The following is a 17,919-nucleotide window of genomic DNA, read 5'->3' as shown; positions in this document are numbered from 1 at the left end:
CATTGAGCCAGAATAAAATCAGCCAAGACCCATGAACTGAGCTAAGAACTTAGTTAGCTAAGCCGTGCAACCACGGGGTGGGTACCTGCATATTTCCAACAGGCGTTTTGGTAGTTGAGAACAGCTTGACTATACGTTCTACATTTCTGTAATGAACTTGTAGTGCTTTTATAACTGAGTGCTTATGAATCAAATTCTATTTCAAATTCACCAGGGGAGCCCAAACCATGGTCTCCCTCTACTTACCTCTCTACCAGAGAACAGAAAACTCCAGATTTTCTACTTAAAAAAAAGTAGGGGACCAAGATTTACAAAGTTAGGGTAACCAAAGCCAGGGTTATCAGGAGGTTAGAGACAGCAAAAGACTTCGGGAGGTTACTTGATCCTTGATTAAAACCTGTTCCTACTTTTAGAGTAGCTCAGCTGGAGAGGAATAAAATCTGGGAGACTTCTGCCACCTGGTGGCTAAATCAGAAACTGCAGTTATTTCTCCGCTTAACTCAAAATTAATGTTGTAATAAAACTAAATTGTAGCCTGTGAATTTATCTACATTTGACCCAGCATAACTTCCCCAAATGGAAATTTACCACAACAGTTGCATGGGGGAAAGAATAGTCTTTTCAACAAATAGTGCTGAGGCAACTAGCTTCCCCCATGCAGAGTTGGACAACTTCTTTATATCATATACAAAAATTAATTTAAAATGGATCATAGACCTAAATGCAAGAGCAAAATGAGAAAACTATTAGAAGAAAATATAGGAGGAAATCATAGGAGTGCAAATCAAAACCACGGTGATAAAGCTAACATATGGAAACAACCTAAGTGTCTACCAATAGATGAATGGATACAGAAAATGTAGTGTATATAGACAGTGGAATATTACCCAGCCATTAAAAAAAAGACAAAAATCTTGCCATTTGCAACAACATGGACAGATGTTCAGGGTATTATGCTAAGGAAATGAATCAGACAGAGAAAGGCAAACACTGTATGATCTCACTTATATGTGGACTCTAAAACCAAAAGAGCTCATAGATACAGAGAACAGACTGGCCAGGGTTGGGGGTGGGCAAGATAGGTGAAGGGGGCCAAAAGATACCAAACTTCCAGTGATAAAATAAATAAGGCTTGGGGATGTCATGTACAGCATAGTGACTATCATGAATAAAACTGTATTGCATATTTGAAAGTTGCTAAGAGAGTAGATCTTGAAAGTTCTCATCACAAAAAAATTTGAAACTATATATGGTGATGGATATAGTGATCATTTTGCAATATATACAAAAATTGGATCATGATGTTGTACACCTAAAAATAATATAATGTGATATGTCAATTATACTTCAATTTTATTTTATTTTATTTTTTAAGATTTTATTTATTTGAGAGAAAGAGCACACGCATGATCATGGGGGAGCAGGAGAGGGAGAAGGAGAAGCAGGCTCCCCGCTGAGCAGGGAGCCTGATATGGGGCTCGATCCCAGGACCCTGAGATCATGACCTGAGCCGAAGGCAGACGCTTAACCAACTGAGCCACCCAGGCGCCCCTCTATTTCAATTAAAAAAAAAACAAAAACCACAAGAACTCACTTCACATCCACGAGGATGGTTATAATCAGAAAGCCAAGTTATAACAAGTGTTGGTGAGATGCTGGAACCCTCACACATTGTTGCTGGGTGCAACCTCTTTGTAATACAGCCTTGGCAGTTCCACAAGTATTAAGCAGAGTTACCTATGATCCAACAACTCCACTAGGTATGCACATACCTGCTAGGTATGTACCCAAGAAAAATGAAAATGTACATGAATGTTTCATAATAGCCAAAAAGTGACAAAATCATTAACTGATAAATGGATAGACAAAAATTGGCATATTTATACCATGGAGTATTTAAAAAGAAATGAAGTACTGATACATGTTATGACATGGATGAGCCCTGAGAACATTACGTTGGGTGGAAGAAGCCAGGCACAAAAGATCCTATATCACATGATTTTATTTATAGGAAGTATCCGAAATAGGCTAATTTATAGAGACAGAAAATAGACTAGTGGTTGACATGGCTGGGTATGAGTGGGAATGAGGAGCAACTGCTAAATGGGCATAAGATTTCTTTTTGTAAGCGTGAAAATATTCTAAAATTAGGTTAGATGGTTGTCCGATTCTGTGAATATAAAACCATTGAATTATACACTTCAAATGGATGATATTATAATATGAACTTTATCTCAAAAAAGATGTTTTTCGAATGGCAAACTTAATCTGCTTCAACCTAGTATATTACATGAATTGGGCTCTTACAATATGTCAGGGACTATTCTGGGAATTTAATACAAATTCATTTAATCCTTAAAATAATATAGGTATTCTTATTAAACCCATTTTGCAGGTGAGTGAACTGAGGCTCAGATAAGTTAAATAAATTACCCACTGTCATAGCAAATAAACATGAGTCAGAATGTGAACCCAAAGCCCGCCTGGCTCCACAGCCTGAGAATGACCCCCACCCAGTGCTACGGCGGCCTCTGGTTGGTAGTCACTTTTGGAGGGTTTACAAGTATAGTGCTTGGGGGTCAGAGACACAAATTTGAAAGCCTTGGTGTCTGTCCACAAGAAGATCACAGCCTGGGAGGAGACAGATATAATTAGAGGAAATGATGAAGATGCTCTGTGGTCAGTGCTCAACGATGAAGACAGACACACGCTCACCGTGCTTCAGGAACACCCAGGTAATGACCATCCATCCTCTGTTCCTCCCTCTGTGCATGCATGAAAGTATAACAGCACTTACTTGGGACTGGGAGGGCTACCCCGAAACCTGTTCCTTCCCTATTTATTGCCAACTCACCTCATCTAACCCGTTGTTCGAACAGACTTCCTGGGAGTCGTCTTTGATTCAACCTCTACGCCATATTCAATCAGTTCTACCCATTGGACTTCTGAGCTGCATTTTAAATCTGTCTAGTCCACTCATCTCCAAACCTGTGCCCGCTCATCTGGACTATTACATGGGTCCCTCACGAGTCTCCTTACTCGTATGTTTATCTCCCCACAAAGCATTCTGCACACAGCCATTGAGGAGTCCCAGGGAGTAAACTGGGAACAGGCAAAGAGCCCCCCAGGTGTGAGAATGGGAATTAGTCGGGGAGGGGGTGGTACTTATGAGGTGACATAAACAGCATGGGGCTTCTGACGGTCGACACATCTAGGGTGGGGCATTTGTGTGTATCGACAGACCGATGGGGGCTAGAAGGCATGGGTTACCTGTGCGTGTAGGCTGTGTCTGGGGACAGGTCACTGGCTGCATTTACACAGCAAGCAAAAAAGCCCACGAAAGAGGAGCTTCCCCCTACTGTGTGATGATCACCCCTGATGACAACCATCCTCACCGCTGTGGACTGTAGCAGATAGGAGTAGGATGCGAGGGAGGAAGTGAACAGAACTATCTCAAGGTCGCTTGCCTTAAGGACCCTAAGGCCCCAGGGGACAGGGGCATCTGGATAGACAGCCACCAAGGCTGTCACTCACTAGGGGACAAAAAGGTGAAGGGATCCGAAGGGAGCTGGGGGTGGAGAGAGGAAACTGAATGTTGCAAGGAATTTGCTGGGCCCTTGTCCCTGGTCTCCGGGAGGAAGTCTCTAATAAATCCAGTTTCCCAAGTGATAGGAGTGGCTTTGTTATTCCTGATGGGTCCCCAATAGTTGGTAGAAACAAGGGATCCCGTGGCCTCGAGGTAGTTTCAGGATGGGGCTGGCCTTGCCAACCTTGGAGGTTGGGGTTTTGAGATGGAGAGAGGAACTAGATTGAGTTCAATTATCTGGCCAGTGAGCTAATCAATCATGCTGAAGGGATGAATCCCAATAAAAAGGCAACACGGAAGCTTGAGTGACCTTCCTGGTTGGTAATACACATCCAAGTGCGAAGAGTGTGCTGTGTTCTGACTCCTCAGGGAGGGGACATGGCAGCTTTAAGTTTGGGACCTTCCCAGACCTCGCCCTTTCTTTCTTTTGCCTGGTCCTGATTTCTCTCCTTTTATTGCTATTAATAAAACAGTAAGTACAGCACTTTCCTGAGTTCTGGGAGTCATTCCAGCGAATTACTGAGCCTGAGGGGAGAGCGGGAACCCCTGAATTTGTAGCTACTCAGCAATGGGGTTCAGGAAATGCTACTCCAAAATATGGTGCCTTGGCATGCTGAATATTTTAAGTTAAAGAAGTCTGAGAAAGTGGCAGAAACAGGAAGGTCACTTGGACCTCTTTGCCCCTCATCCTTTCTCCCTGAAACGAATCACACCCTCCCTTGAGAGGTGCCCTCTATACTCAAGGAAAAGAGATTCCCCTTGTGCAAAGACAGCAAGATGCCAAGAAGAATCCTAACAAACAGGCTTTGCTAAGTTTTCCTCAGTGTACAATTACCTCACATTCCTTAACCTACCATATTCCATGACTGTCCACTCCTCATCACACCCAGCATAAAAATACACAAGTCTGGGGAACCTGGGTGGCTCAGTGGGTTAAGCATCTGACTCTTGATCTCAGCTCAGGTCTTGATCTCAAGGTCATGAGTTCAAGCCCCGCACTGGACTCCATGCTGGGCATGGAGACTACTTAAAAAAAAAAAAAATACACAAGTTTGTTTTGGGGGGTCTTCTGAAGACCCCCCCATGCCACATAAAACTTGTATCACATAAATTTCTATGTTTATCTCCTGTTATTCTATCAGTTTAATTTTTAGACCCAGCCAGGGGCCTAAGAGGGTTTGAAAGAGGACTTCAGCTACCCCCATGTTGACCTGTCTGTACTTCTTGATTCTCTCCAGCTTATCTCTTAAACTCAGACAAACGACCCTGCGGGGAAAAGCATCCCATCATGGGTGATGGGAACCAAGACTACCCCGTCAAGCAGTAATAACTGTCCTGACACCAGCAAGACCCCACGTGACTGCCCCCAAGACAATGATCGACCTGACCTTCACTGCCCACCTGCACGTACCCACCGACCTTTGTCCCACATTTTCCTGATATGAACCTGAAATATTTTCGGCACTTCAGAGACAGTCTTTGTGACGTGAGCCCGCTGTCTTCCCGGGGCTGGCCTCACTGAAATGAATTCGTTTCTTGTTTCCCCACCGCTCCTCTCTCTGCCTTTGGGCTGAACCTGGTCTGTTTGGGCCCCTTGGAGCCAGATGCTCTTGTACCCCTTGAACCCCAGTTACAGGTTGAGGAAAACATTCCTCCCCTAGACTGGTCAGAAGGGTGGGGGGTTGCCTGGGAACCCCTGAGCTTGCAGCTCGTGTCTGCAGAGGAGTCTTGTGGAACACTGTGCCCTTAACTTGTGAAGTCTGGCCTGACCCTGGGTCATCAGTGTTGGAATTTAACATTGCACCAAACAGCACTTTCCACCCCACTGGGGAAGAGGGGTCTGCATCCCGACATGGCATGCTTTGCAAGCCCCGATATAAGGCTGTGTCTTTGTATATCCTACCGGGCCCTCTGGCTAACAGCAACCCGGAAGCCCAGAGAGCCAAGGGCAGCAGATTGAGAAAACATAAAGGTGTGTTTTGCAGTGTCCCTGTCCTAGTTAGAACCACCCTGCCCTGCTCTGATCTTAGGGACCCGGGGATGGTCTCAACACTCCCCTCTGTGTTTGGTTTCTGGTGGGAACTATCCTATCCTAGTTGAAGAGTGGGGAGCGAAGCTGGTGCTCAGAAAGGGGTGGTAGGGGTACAGCGGAAACCACGTCTTCAGGAGGGGTTCTAGAGGGAAACGGCAGATTTGGTGACCACCTGGGTTTGGGGACAGCTGTGTTTTACACATTTAGTGAGCAATACACTTGGCGCTTTCACATAAATACAGCTGATCCACCAACAACGGGTTTGAACTGCGCAGGTCACTTATACATGGATTTTCTTTGATAAACAGAGCACAGAACCGTAAATGTATTCTCTCTTCCTTATGATTTTCTTAATAACATTTTCTTTTCTCTAGCTGAGTAAGAATACAGCGAATACACAGAACATACAAAATACATGTTAATCAACTGTTCATGTCATTGGTAATGCTTCCGGTCGACAGGAGGCTATTAGTAGGTTATTTTGGGAGAGTCAAAAGTTATATGTGGATTTTTGACTGTGCATGGGGGTCAGTGTCCCCAATCCCCTCAAGCTGTTCAAGGATCAACTGTATCTGGGTTTCTTGATTCTCTGAAAAAAAATGAGAAACCCTGTTCCCACAGAGCAATACCCAGCTGCAGCTAACAACTGCCCTCTCGACAGTGTGTGTGCTCCCCACCAGGGCCTCACGGCCAGCCTGCCATTACATCTGCTTTTCTCGCTTATCCAACACCCCTTTGCGGGCTCCAGTAACTGCTGCAGCTGGAGAGAATCCTGCGTTCTCGGGCTGGGGTCTATAAAACCCCAGACAAAACAAGTGGAGCAGAGAGGTTCTGCTAATAGATTCTGAACATCCATGAGGACAATGGCTAACTGCTTCTGAATTTCTCTAGCAGTCAGATCACCATCATGTGCTCTTTCCAAGCACAGGAACCTTCCTGATAGATCAAGGGCTTTATTGTTGGATGTAAACAGTTTCTGAGCACAGATTCTGTGCTGGAGTTTCTCCTTTTCCAAATATGGACCCAGTCTGCCTGGCCCTGGGCTCTCTTCCCCCCGGGCAAGGAGACTCGGAAGCAGGGAGACGTCCCACAGGCTTTCCCAGAATGTGGCCAAAGTCTCAGTAAATAGAATTTAGTGTCCAGTAAAAGCCCGGAAGCAGCTGGGTTTCTTCCACTTCTCACACCGGCTCTTCTGGAGTCTGTCTGAGAAGTTAGCAGAGTCCATTAAACAAAGTGACGGATTCAGGGGCCAATCGGCCCAGCGGTCTTCACTGTGCTCTCACAGGTCCGGCTTTGTCGTCCCCATTTTGATCCTGACTTGGCATCTCTAAGTCCAGGCGTCTCAGAGAGCACGCGAAGTAGCGAGGAGGCTTGCAGACCAAGTCGAGTTCCTCCTTCCTGGACCCCAGGGCCGGCAGGATCAGCTGGCGGGCGTGCAGGTGAAGCGGGACGTGGCGGGCCTTCGCCTGGTGCAGCCCCAGCTTCTTCAGGGTACCAAGAGACAGCTTCTGTACAAAGACAAGGCAGCTTCTTGAGAGCTAGGCCAGGAGCTCATCCTTGAGCAGTACGCTGGGTCAGAAGTCTTCCACTTAAAGGAACCACCACTGACTCCCCTGGAAGGCACAGCGGTGGACAGCCTGCTTCAGGGACATTCCCAGGAAGGGTTCGGAACCCAGGTGAGAGGAAGACCACCACACCTGGGAAGCTCTTATCAGCCAGTTCTCTGGCCTGCCTAGAGAATGGGCTGTAACATCAAGAGATAAAAAAGTGTCCACCAGGGATCTTCAGCCATAGTAGGAAAGGCTGCTTGAAGCCTTCAGAAAGTCTCCCCCCGCCTGCCCACAGCCTCCTAACAAAATCTGAGATGAACGAATGAAGCAGAAGGGTTTTGCTAACAGACCCTGCAGCTCCGTGAGCACAGGAGCTGTTTCTCTCTAAGCTAGGTAACTAGCACATGAACTAACACAGTACCGTATCTGAAGACAACACATCCTTGTGGTGACTCACTTCGGACTTTAACAAGGGGAAAGCATAAGCTCCCCCCCACTTAGCTGTTGCACATTGGGTCACACCAGTTATCACCTGGGGGGCCAGCTGAGTCCAGCTGGAGTACTTGTGGTCACCAAGGATTGGGCAGTCCAGTCCAAAAGACAGATGAACTCGAAGCTGATGTTTTATTCCTTTACCAAAAAAAAAAAAAAAGAAGAGAGACAGACAAAAAACTTGAGTAGCTACAGAAACCATAGTGTGGGTTACATCTGCTTCTAACCATATGAAATTGAAGCACAGTAAGAATGGCAAAGCCCCACCTATAATAAAGTTTAAAGAGTAACAGAGCAAACTGTAAGCTACTAGGAAAGAAACATTATACATGCTATTAAGCCTCTAAGCTCCCCTCCCCCTCAGTTCCTTTTCCACCACAGATAACCATTATCATCAACTTGGTATCTCTCCCTGCTTTGCTTTTGTTTTGTTTTTGAGAGAGAGAGAGAGAGAGAACCTGTGCGAGAGAAGGGGGTGGGGGCAGAGGGAGAGGGAAAGAGAGAATCTCAATCTCATGACCCTGAGCTCATGACCTGAGTCAAAATCAAGAGTCCGATGCTTAACTGACAGAGCCACCCAGGTGCCCCTTGTTTTTTTAGATAACGTTATATAATGCTAAATAGTAGTGCTTTGCACATTTTTTCACTGAAGCAAAATATTCATAACATAAAATTTATCATCTTAAGCATTTTTTTTTAAGATTTTATTTATTTATTTTGAAATAGAGCGAGAACAAGAGAGAAAGCATGAGCAGGGGGGAGGGCAGAGGGAGAGGGAGAAGCAGACTCCTCACTAAGCAGGCAGCCTGACACGGGGCTCAATCCCAGGACCCCGGGATCATGACCCAAGCCGAAGGCAGACGCTTAACGGATTGAGCCACCCAGGCGCCCCTCATCTTAGCCATTTTTAAGTGTGCAGTTGTGTGGCGTTACATACCTTCACATGGTTGTGCAACCATCACCGCTGCCCACCTCCAGAACTTTTTCATCCTCCCATCCTGAAACTCTGACCCAATTAAACATTCCTTCCCGCTTCCTCCAGCCCCTGGTAACCACTATTCTACTTGGTCTCTGAATTTGAGTACTCTTAGGTGTCTCATAAATGGAATCATGCAACATTCTTCCTGCGTTGGTTTCTTTCATTTAGCATAAAGTCCACCCACACTGTAGCGCATGTCAGAATCTCCTTCCTTTTCAAGACACATTCCATCGTATGTCTACACATTTTGTTTATCCATTCATCTGGCGATGGACATCTGGGTTGGCTTCACCTTTTGGCTACTGCGAATAATGCTGCTATGAGCACTGGTGTACACATATCTTTTCAAACCCCTGCTTTCAATTTTGTGGGTAATACCCATGAGAACTGCTAGATTATATGGTAATTCTATGCTTAATTTTTTTGAGGAACCGCTTTGCAAATTTTTAAATAAATGTACGCAAACTATTTATATCTTTCTACTACCTACTATTTTTGGTCATCCCCGTTGGGAGCTCCCAGCCTCAGGTTAGCACCAGAAGCACACTCTCAAACACATCAGCTACAATCCCAGCCCTCTCACCAAACCAGCTGCTCAGAAGAAGGGCAGGACCCAGCACAAGGCCCTGGACGAAGCTCAGTGGCCCTGGGCTTTTGCCATCCCACTGCAGAAAGGTGGCCTCTCACCGGTAATTGGCTGGAGCTCCACGAGGGCGGAGGACAGAGTGCTGCTGAGCACCCGGTACTGAGTCACAGCCATATGTGCGTTCCGGTTGCTCCGTGCTCTCACTATCTTCCCATCCTCCATGCGGTAGCCTGGGGACAGCGCCATCTGACGCCAAAGAAATCAAGATATGGTCACAAAGGAAGAGCAGAAAACCCAACCCCCTGGGGATGACAGCTCACCCACCTTGTAGTGCTGCTGCTGACCCTGCACCTCCTTCTCGATGATAGGGATATCCACGACTCCTGCTGGGGGCACCGGGACGCGCACAGTGATGGCCCTGGGCATGACACACAGACCCTGGCTTAAGCCATGAGGTGAGGGGGGAGCTCCTCGGGTTTGGCTGCTTAGAGGCTGTAACACTGGACCTTCTGCACTACTGTGGTCAGTTCTAAAGACTGGAGCATCCCAAGTGATCTCTTGTCACAGCATTTAGCCTGAGAGCTCGATACTAGTATCTTTTTTACTACTAATGTATACTAATTACAGAGTATTTGGGAGAACACAGAAAAACAAAAAAATTGTATTTATAACATGGTCTTTCCTTCCAGCCTTTAAAAATGAATATGTATAGTTTATTTTTTTTTAGTTTTTTAAAAAAAGATTTGAGAGAGAGAGAGAGAAAGAGAGAGAGTGAGGGCAGATGGAGGGGCAGAGGGAGAGGGAAAGAGAAACCCAAACTGACTCTGCGCTGAGTGTGGGTCTCAATCTCACAACCCTGAGATCACGACCTGAGCTGAAACCAAGAGTAGGACGTTTATTCAACTGTGCCACCCAGGCGCCGCAAAAATGAATATGTATAGTTTAAAATGAAATTAGGGGGGCGCCTGGGTGGCTCAGTCATTAAGCGTCTTCCTTCGGCTCAGGTCATGATCCCAGGGTCCTGGGATCAAGCCCCACATCGGGCTCCCTGCTCGCCGGGAGGCCTGCTTCTCCCTCTCCCACTCCCCCTGCTTGTGTTCCTGCTCTCGCTGTCTCTCTGTCAAATAAATAAAATCTTAAAAAAATAAATAAATAAAATAAAATGAAATTAGGGTAATACAGCTTTGTATCCTGTTTTTTATTTATTTTTAAAGATTTTATTTATCCATTTGACAGAGAGAGAGAGAGAGCACAAGCAGGGGGAGAGGCAGGCAGAGGGTAGAGGGAGAAGCAGGCTCCCCGCTGAGCAGAGAGGCCAATGCGGGACTCGATCCCAGGACCTTGGGATCATGACCTCAGCCAAAGGCAGATGCTTAACTGACTGAGCCACCCAGGCGCCCCTGTATCCTGTTTTTTAAAAGATGGTTAAATCCTGATTGTGTATGAAATGAATGAACAAGTAAATGAATGAACGGAATGAAAAATTCACAGGACCGCACCTGCCTGATTTGCCAGGTAGACAAATAGGGGGGAACTGTGCTCAAAGTCACAGAAACCACCACCACAACTCAATAAACATTCCAGATCACTTTTGTTGGAGGTGTCCTTTCATCATGTCTGAGGCAGGTAGAAGACCCTTTAATCTGTCCTTACGCTTACGCCTCTTCCAGGTCAATCACAAAGGAGTCCTCCTGGGTGGCCTATCATAGAATCGCTGACCGAGGGGTCAAAAGCCCATTCATATAACAATTCACAGCCTGGACACCTCACTTCAGGTTGGCAGCCGTTTGGGCTGCTATCTGATATATTTTCTCATACTTAAATTGAGTTTTAACTGCTAGCTCACTCTTCCTAATGACATAACACTACTGCTCAAAAATGTTCACTCACTGCAGGCTCCATGAATAGAAACAGGCATTGATTTAGGTAGGTACTAGTTCTGTACAGATGAACAGATGAACAAGACAAAAATCCCCACTCAAGGAATGCAAAGTGTAGTAAGAAGATTCAAACAAAGAACTATAACAAGTCGCTATCACAGGAAGTCAGCAAATGCTAATCAGCTGCCTCCTATGTTCTACTTCGAACTTCTACTTCCTACACCTGGTATTTAAGGCCATCATTAACTAGGTTCCAGTCTACCTTTCCAGCATTATCTGTCACCATTCCCCCCTCCAAACTAGACTGTGTGCTTTATTCCTTTGTGAATGCCATTCCCACAATCTATAACACAGTTCTCCATCTTGTCTATCAAATCCTATTCATTCATCAACACACAATTAACGGATTTCAGTTCCTCCATGAAGCCTGATACTGAGAATGGTTACCGAGTCTAAACTTTCATAAACAATTTTCACAAATAATATAACACTTTTTAAAAAAGATTTATTCTAGGGGCGCCTGGGTGGCTCAGTCGGTTAAGCGTCTGCCTTCAGCTCCAGTCATGATCCTGGCATCCTGGGACCGAGTCCCCCTGCATCAGGCTCCTTGCTCAGCAGGGAGTCTGCTTCTCCCTCTCCCTCTGTGCTCTCTCTCAAGTAAATAAATAAGATCTTTAATAAAAAAAAAAAAAAGTGTTTTTAAATCTTTTTTAAAAAAAAGATTTCGTCTAGAGAGAGAGCATGAGAGAGAGAGAGAACGTGCACATAAGCAAGCGGGAGGAGGGGCAGAGTGAGAGAGAGAAAGAATCCTGGAGCTCAACGTGGGGCTTGATCTCATAACCATGAGATCATGACCTGAGGCAAAATCAAGAGTCAGCTGCTCAACTGACTGAGCCGCCCAGGCACCCCAACACTTTTTGATAGACTTATATTTGGATTACTAGGATACATAATAATAGTCTCAATTTTCAGTCTTTCAGCTCTTACTATGAGCTAGGTACCGTGTTAAACAATTCATATGCATTGTCTCATTTAACTCTCTCAACTCCATTATTCTCATTCTTCCTATGAAGACAAAGCTTAGAGAAGTTTAATGACGTGCCTAAGGACCCGCACTGGTAAACAGCACAGCTGACAGGTGAACACGGATCTTGTTGAGCTCTTAGCTACTACGCTAAACTTCTTCCATTACCTGTAATCTCTTATTACAGTGGTTCTTATATTTTTTTTTGTCATCATAGTGGCAAACCCAAAAAATGCGTTGGTCAGCTGTAAGGGGAGGCGGGTCCTCACCACTCTAGTGGGAGAAAACCTGGCCTACCTAATAGTAGTTAACTATTCAAATATTAAATGTGTGAGGGGAGCCCGGGTGGCTCAGTCGGTTACGTGTCTGACTCTCGATTTCAGCTCAGGTCATGATCTTGGGGTCCTGGGATGGAGCCCCACGTCAGGCTCCACACTCAGCTGGGAGTCTGCTGGAGATTCTCTCCCCCTTTCCATCTCCCACTGCCCCGTCCCTGGCTCATGCTCGCACTCACTCACTCTCTCAAATAAATAAATCTTAAAAAACAAAACAAAACAAAACAAAAACCTACCATCACCCAACAAAAAACAAATATTAAACGTGTGTACCCTTCAACTTAGCAATTCCGTTTTTAGGAATCTGTCTTAAAGATATAATCACCTATTCTTTGCAATAGACTCTGAAAAATGGAAAGTTAACTAAATATCCCAATATTTAGTTGTCTTAGACAACTACAATTAACGTTTATTCAGAAACATTTCAGTGTCCGTTAAGTTCTGGGCGTCCTGGGGTTTGTTAGGTACACTCTGCGTGCGCACACACGCACACACACGTTTTCTTTTATTCTTTTTTAAGTGCATATCACGAATACATAATTTCTTATGTATTTTTTGGCATCCGAATTTTGTAACACGAATATCTTCTACGTTTTATAATTTCTATGAACTCTTTAAAGGAAATTATCTTCTATACAGGTTTATATGTGGGGTTTGTTTGTTGATTTTATTTATTTGAGTGAGAGAGAGAGCATGAGCAGAGGGAGGGGCAGAGGCAGGGGGAGAAGCAGGCTCCCCACTGAGCAGGGAGCCTGACAACGGGGCTCGATCCCAGAACCCTGGGATTGTGACCTGAACTAAAGACAGATGCTTAACCGACTGAGCCACCCAGGCACCCCCAGGAAGTTATGATATACCATACAACAGAATACTATAAAGCTCCTAAATGTACATGCAAAATGCTCTCCAAGATATATTGTCCAAGTGAAAAAAAGCAAGATGCAAAGCACTGCAAAATACATTGCCATACAATAATTCACTTATACATGCCTTGTATGACCCTGGAAGTTTACACAAGACAGTAGAATAGTGATTGCCTCTGGGGAAGAAAATTGAGTAGATGGGGGACAGGAGTAGGTTTCAGTTTTGTTCGTGTATCTTTCTTCTATTAAAAAAATGGAGGTAAACCTATATGCACTAACATGGAAAGATCTCCAAGACACAGTTAAGTGGTAAAAGAAAGTACAGTGTTGGGGCACCTGGGTGGCTCAGTCGGTTAAGCATCTGCCTTCAGTTCAGGTCATGATCCGGGGGTTCTGGGATGGAGCCCCACATTGGGCTCTCTGATCAGCAGGGAGCTTGCTTCTCCCTCTCCCTCTGCCTGCCGCTCCCCCTGCTTGTGCTCTCTCTCTGTCAAATAAAATCTTTTTAAATAAAGTACAGTGTACATGGTACAATGTAATGCACACACACCCAGTATGTATCAGACATATTCGTAAATACATTGAGTAAGGACCAGAGGAATAAAAACCAAACTACCCCAAGGGAAGGGACTAGAATGACAGAGTGGGTAGATTCTCCAAGTTTTTTGCTTTATCTTTGTTGTTTGACTATTTTACCACAGGAATGCAATCACGTACTACTTGTATAATTAGTTTTCAATAATTTTTATGTACAACCACAATTAGGAGCCACTATTCTATCAGACTCCAATATTCTAAGCACTTAAATCTGTTTCCTGTACTTTTCACATGCCCACACGTCCTAGCACAGTGCCCTCTCCTAACAGGAGGTCCTTCCGTACAAATGCACGAAGAGATAAAAGGATGCCTTCATTTATACCAATTCTACCACTAGCGATGGGCTCCATACCAGTACTTCTTTGCCACCTGACGGGTTCTAAACAGCTCTTGGACTTGATGTGCCACTTCCTTCTCCCAGGCCAACACCATTACCCCTGTAGTTTCCTTGTCCAGCCGGTGGCACAGATGCAAGGGCTCTGCCTTGTGGCCATGAAGCATCTTTGCCAGGATAGGCAATACATCAGTGATGCAGAGCTGGACCCCAGGGCCACCTAAAAAGGGAAGAGCCAGAGGTTTTAGTGGCCAGTAAAAGATCCCACCAAAGAACTCTACGTGGGAAGAAAGTCAATGTTTTCAAGAGCTTTGTTACTGAAATGTGGTCCAGAAACTGGCAACACTAGTATGCTCAGGGAGCTTGCTGGAAAGGAATCTGACGTGCCTAAGGACCCGCACTGGTAAACAGCACAGCTGACAGGTGAACACGGCTCCCAACCAGATTATTAAATCAGAATCTGCATTTTTTTTTTTTTTAAGATTTTATTTATTCATTTGAGACACAGAGATACAGAGAGAGAGAGAGAGAGAGAGCATGAGGAGGCGGAGAGGCAGAGGGAGAGGGAGAAGCAGGCTCCCTGCTGAGCCAGGAGCCCGATGTGGGGCTCGATCCCAGGACCCTGGGATCACGACCTGAGCCGAAGGCAGACGCTTAACCATCTGGGCCACCCAGGTGCCCCCGGAATCTGCATTTTAACAAGATGCCCAAGGGACTCACATGCCTATTAAAGTTTAAGAAGCACTGTCCTAGAGCACGTGGCTTTCTCCTCAGACATATATATACTTATTAATCTACCTGAATACTCACAATAAAATCAGCAATCAAAGTGAGGAGGTCTGGTATTTCACTATATAAACAAAGGCTTGAGAATTTGCCAAGTAAACTCGAGTGATAAATACAAGACTGTGAGGCTCTCCTGAGGCATTACAGAAGAGCTAAGAAGATGGGCTTTAGGTGAGATGCTCCTCGGTTCTATTCTAAGCCTAACTAGCCATTGGCCCGGAACAGATGATTTAATCTTTCCAACTTGCAGTTTTCTCATCTATAAAATGTAAATATCTAGATAATAATTGTTTCATGGGGAATGGGAAGAAAAAGATCAAGAGAGAAAAGCAAAATACACAGAACACTTGGCAATGTCTGACTTAATTCCTTGTCTTTATGCTTTTCTCCATACCTCCCCAAAAAGCATTCTTCTAGCTCAACTATGCCTTTTCCCCCAGTAAATCCCTTCCCCAAATGCATTTTTTTCTATCAATCTTTCCTGTCTCACTCGAGCTGTCTTAGACAGCTACATTTAACGTTTATTCAGAAACGTTTCAGTGTCCGTTAAGTTCTGGGCGTCCTGGGGTTTGTTAGGTACACTCTGCGTGCGCACACACGCACACACACATTCTTTTATTCTTTTTTAAGTGCATATCACGAATACATAATTTCTTACGTATTTTTTGGCATCCGAATTTTGTAACACGAATATCTTTCTTTGTTTTATAATTTCTATGAACTCTTTAAAGGAAGTTATCTTCTATACAGGTTTATATGTGGGGTTTGTTTGTTGAAAGATTTTATTTGAGTGAGAGAGAGAGCATGAGCAGAGGGAGGGGCAGAGGCAGGGGGAGAAGCAGGCTCCCCACTGAGCAGGGAGCCTGACAACGGGGCTCAATCCCAGAACCTCGGGATTGTGACCTGAACTAAAGACAGATGCTTAACCGACTGAGCCACCCAGGCACCCCCAGGTTGATATGTGTTTGTGTGTGTGTATGCGGATCCTGCGTACGTTTTCAGTAGTGGAGGCCTCTCTACAGGGCAGTTTAATTTTTGCTTTGGCTGGAACTCCATTTTTTTTTTTTTTTTATCAGTTTTCATATTGGTTTCTGTGATTGGAGTTTCTGCATGTTTAGGTGGTCCTTATTTGATCCTTGCCCATGCATAGTATAAGATCTGATTTTTCTCAGGTTATTCTGTCTCCACTCAAGGCTTGAGGTGGCTGACTGATTTATGCTGCAGTTTTGGGCTTGTGGGTTGAGATTTTCTGATCTTTGTTCAATGAAGATGGACTATTTTCCTTGGTCTGGACTTAACTGATGAAATTGTACTCTGGATCATGTGAACAAAAATGTGCGATACATCACCATGGTTAAAAAAAGACACGTGAAGCAAATTCAGAGCTATTATATGGAAATACCATTACTTATAGAAGGTAATAAACTACCAGAACACATTATCCACAAGAGATTTATAGGCTGAAAATAGAGTATTTATGAAAATTAGTGAAAGTGGGAAAATTGTGAATAAAGACAAAAATATAGTGGTGTCATTGTTGGAAGGGGAAATGGTCAGAACCTTAATATATTAAGTCCTATATATTTTTTTCTTATATGTCATTTCTTCTTTCCCAGGTTTTTTTTTTGAAGATTTTATTTATTTATTTGAGAGAGAGAGAGAGAGAGAGATCAGGGGCAGGGGGGAGGGGCAGAGGGAGAGGGAGAAGCAGACTCCCTGCTGAGCAGGGAGCCTGACACAGGGCTGGCAGATGCTTAACCCACTAAGCCACCCAGGCACCCCTCTTCTTTCCCAGTTTTGATGTAAAATAATATGAAGACAAGAACCACAGAGCCTTAGTATTTCTCTATAAAAATTCCCGTGGAGCTCTGGACACAGTGCATTCCATAAATCACTGCTGACCGCCAAATGTTTGGAATGCAGAGACTGTCTTTTATATCTGTGTCCTCAGTAGTGCCTTATACAGGACTATAGTGCCTTATATAGTACTCCATAAAAAATTATTTTGAATGCAAGTCTTTAAGGAGCCCCACAAGTAATGTGTCAAAGTTATCCCTAATTGTAGTGAAAACAGAAGCAGCACCCCTCCCTCTCCCACATGGTCCTTACCATGCACAGGGAGACCGTAAGGTTTATTGATGACCACGAGATCCTTATCCTGGTGCACGATCCCTCGGCTCAGAGCCTTAGCAAGCACGTTGGGGTGGACTCGCTGCAGCTGCTGTGTGAACCGCACTAGTTCTTGCACTCTCCGCTGAACAGGGCTTGTGGGCACCTACGGGGAGAGCAGCAACAGGAAATGACTGGTGAAGACCTTCAGTAAGTCTGGGTGAGAATTTGGGTTGGGAACGACTATCTCTGCATTGAACTCGCGCCTTCCCCGAATAATTTGAGAGAGGCAGTGCATGTCTGTCTCCACACAGTGCTCAGGGCCGAGGCCGGCAGGAGCCAAAGACCCAGCCCGCAGGAAGATATGGTACCGTCCTGGCCTCTTCCCTTCCCTTTTTCCCCATTCTTCCACAGGTCCTCCACATTTACTTAACATCCGTCAGAGAACACTCCCACCTCACGCCCAGCCGGGGAATCGGTGAACGCACTGCCTCTTGGGAGTTGTGGTCCTTTCGGACTCACCGGCTGTTTCTTCGTCTTTTGTTCCTGTTTCTGGGCTCGGAGCTTCTCCGCTAATCGCTGGGCACTCACGGTCCCAGACGCAGCAGCGACCGAACAAAATGGCTTTGAGACGAGACTAAAGAGACGCCCCAAACGCTGCTTGGAACCCCGGACCCACAGGCCCGGCGCGTTACAGCTGGGTGCCGCCATCTTGTCAAAAAGGGAGGGGCGAGCCTAGACCACGTGCGGAAGAGGGGCTAGAGGG

At 45.2% G+C, this 17,919-nt stretch overlaps 1 protein-coding gene across 1 annotated transcript; it reads right to left on the bottom strand.

Annotated features, from left to right (window-relative positions):
• Positions 1–5,944: 5,944 nt before the first annotated feature.
• On the bottom strand, positions 5,945–17,884 carry RPUSD4 (RNA pseudouridine synthase D4). The gene is made up of 7 exons (XM_036099291.2): positions 17,676–17,884; positions 17,154–17,319; positions 14,277–14,478; positions 9,550–9,643; positions 9,327–9,471; positions 7,701–7,798; positions 5,945–7,126 (listed from the first exon to the last, which is right to left on the bottom strand). Exons 1-7 carry the CDS (start codon positions 17,862–17,864, stop codon positions 6,887–6,889), a joined length of 1,134 nt encoding a protein of 377 aa, XP_035955184.1. The 5' UTR covers positions 17,865–17,884; the 3' UTR covers positions 5,945–6,886.
• Between the last annotated feature and the right edge of the window lie 35 nt (positions 17,885–17,919).

This window comes from Halichoerus grypus, chromosome 11 (assembly GCF_964656455.1).
Source record: "Halichoerus grypus chromosome 11, mHalGry1.hap1.1, whole genome shotgun sequence".
NCBI classification, from domain to species: Eukaryota; Metazoa; Chordata; class Mammalia; order Carnivora; family Phocidae; genus Halichoerus; species Halichoerus grypus.
The sequence above is the reverse complement of the archived record's forward strand: the minus strand, read 5'-3'. Positions and strand labels throughout refer to the sequence as shown.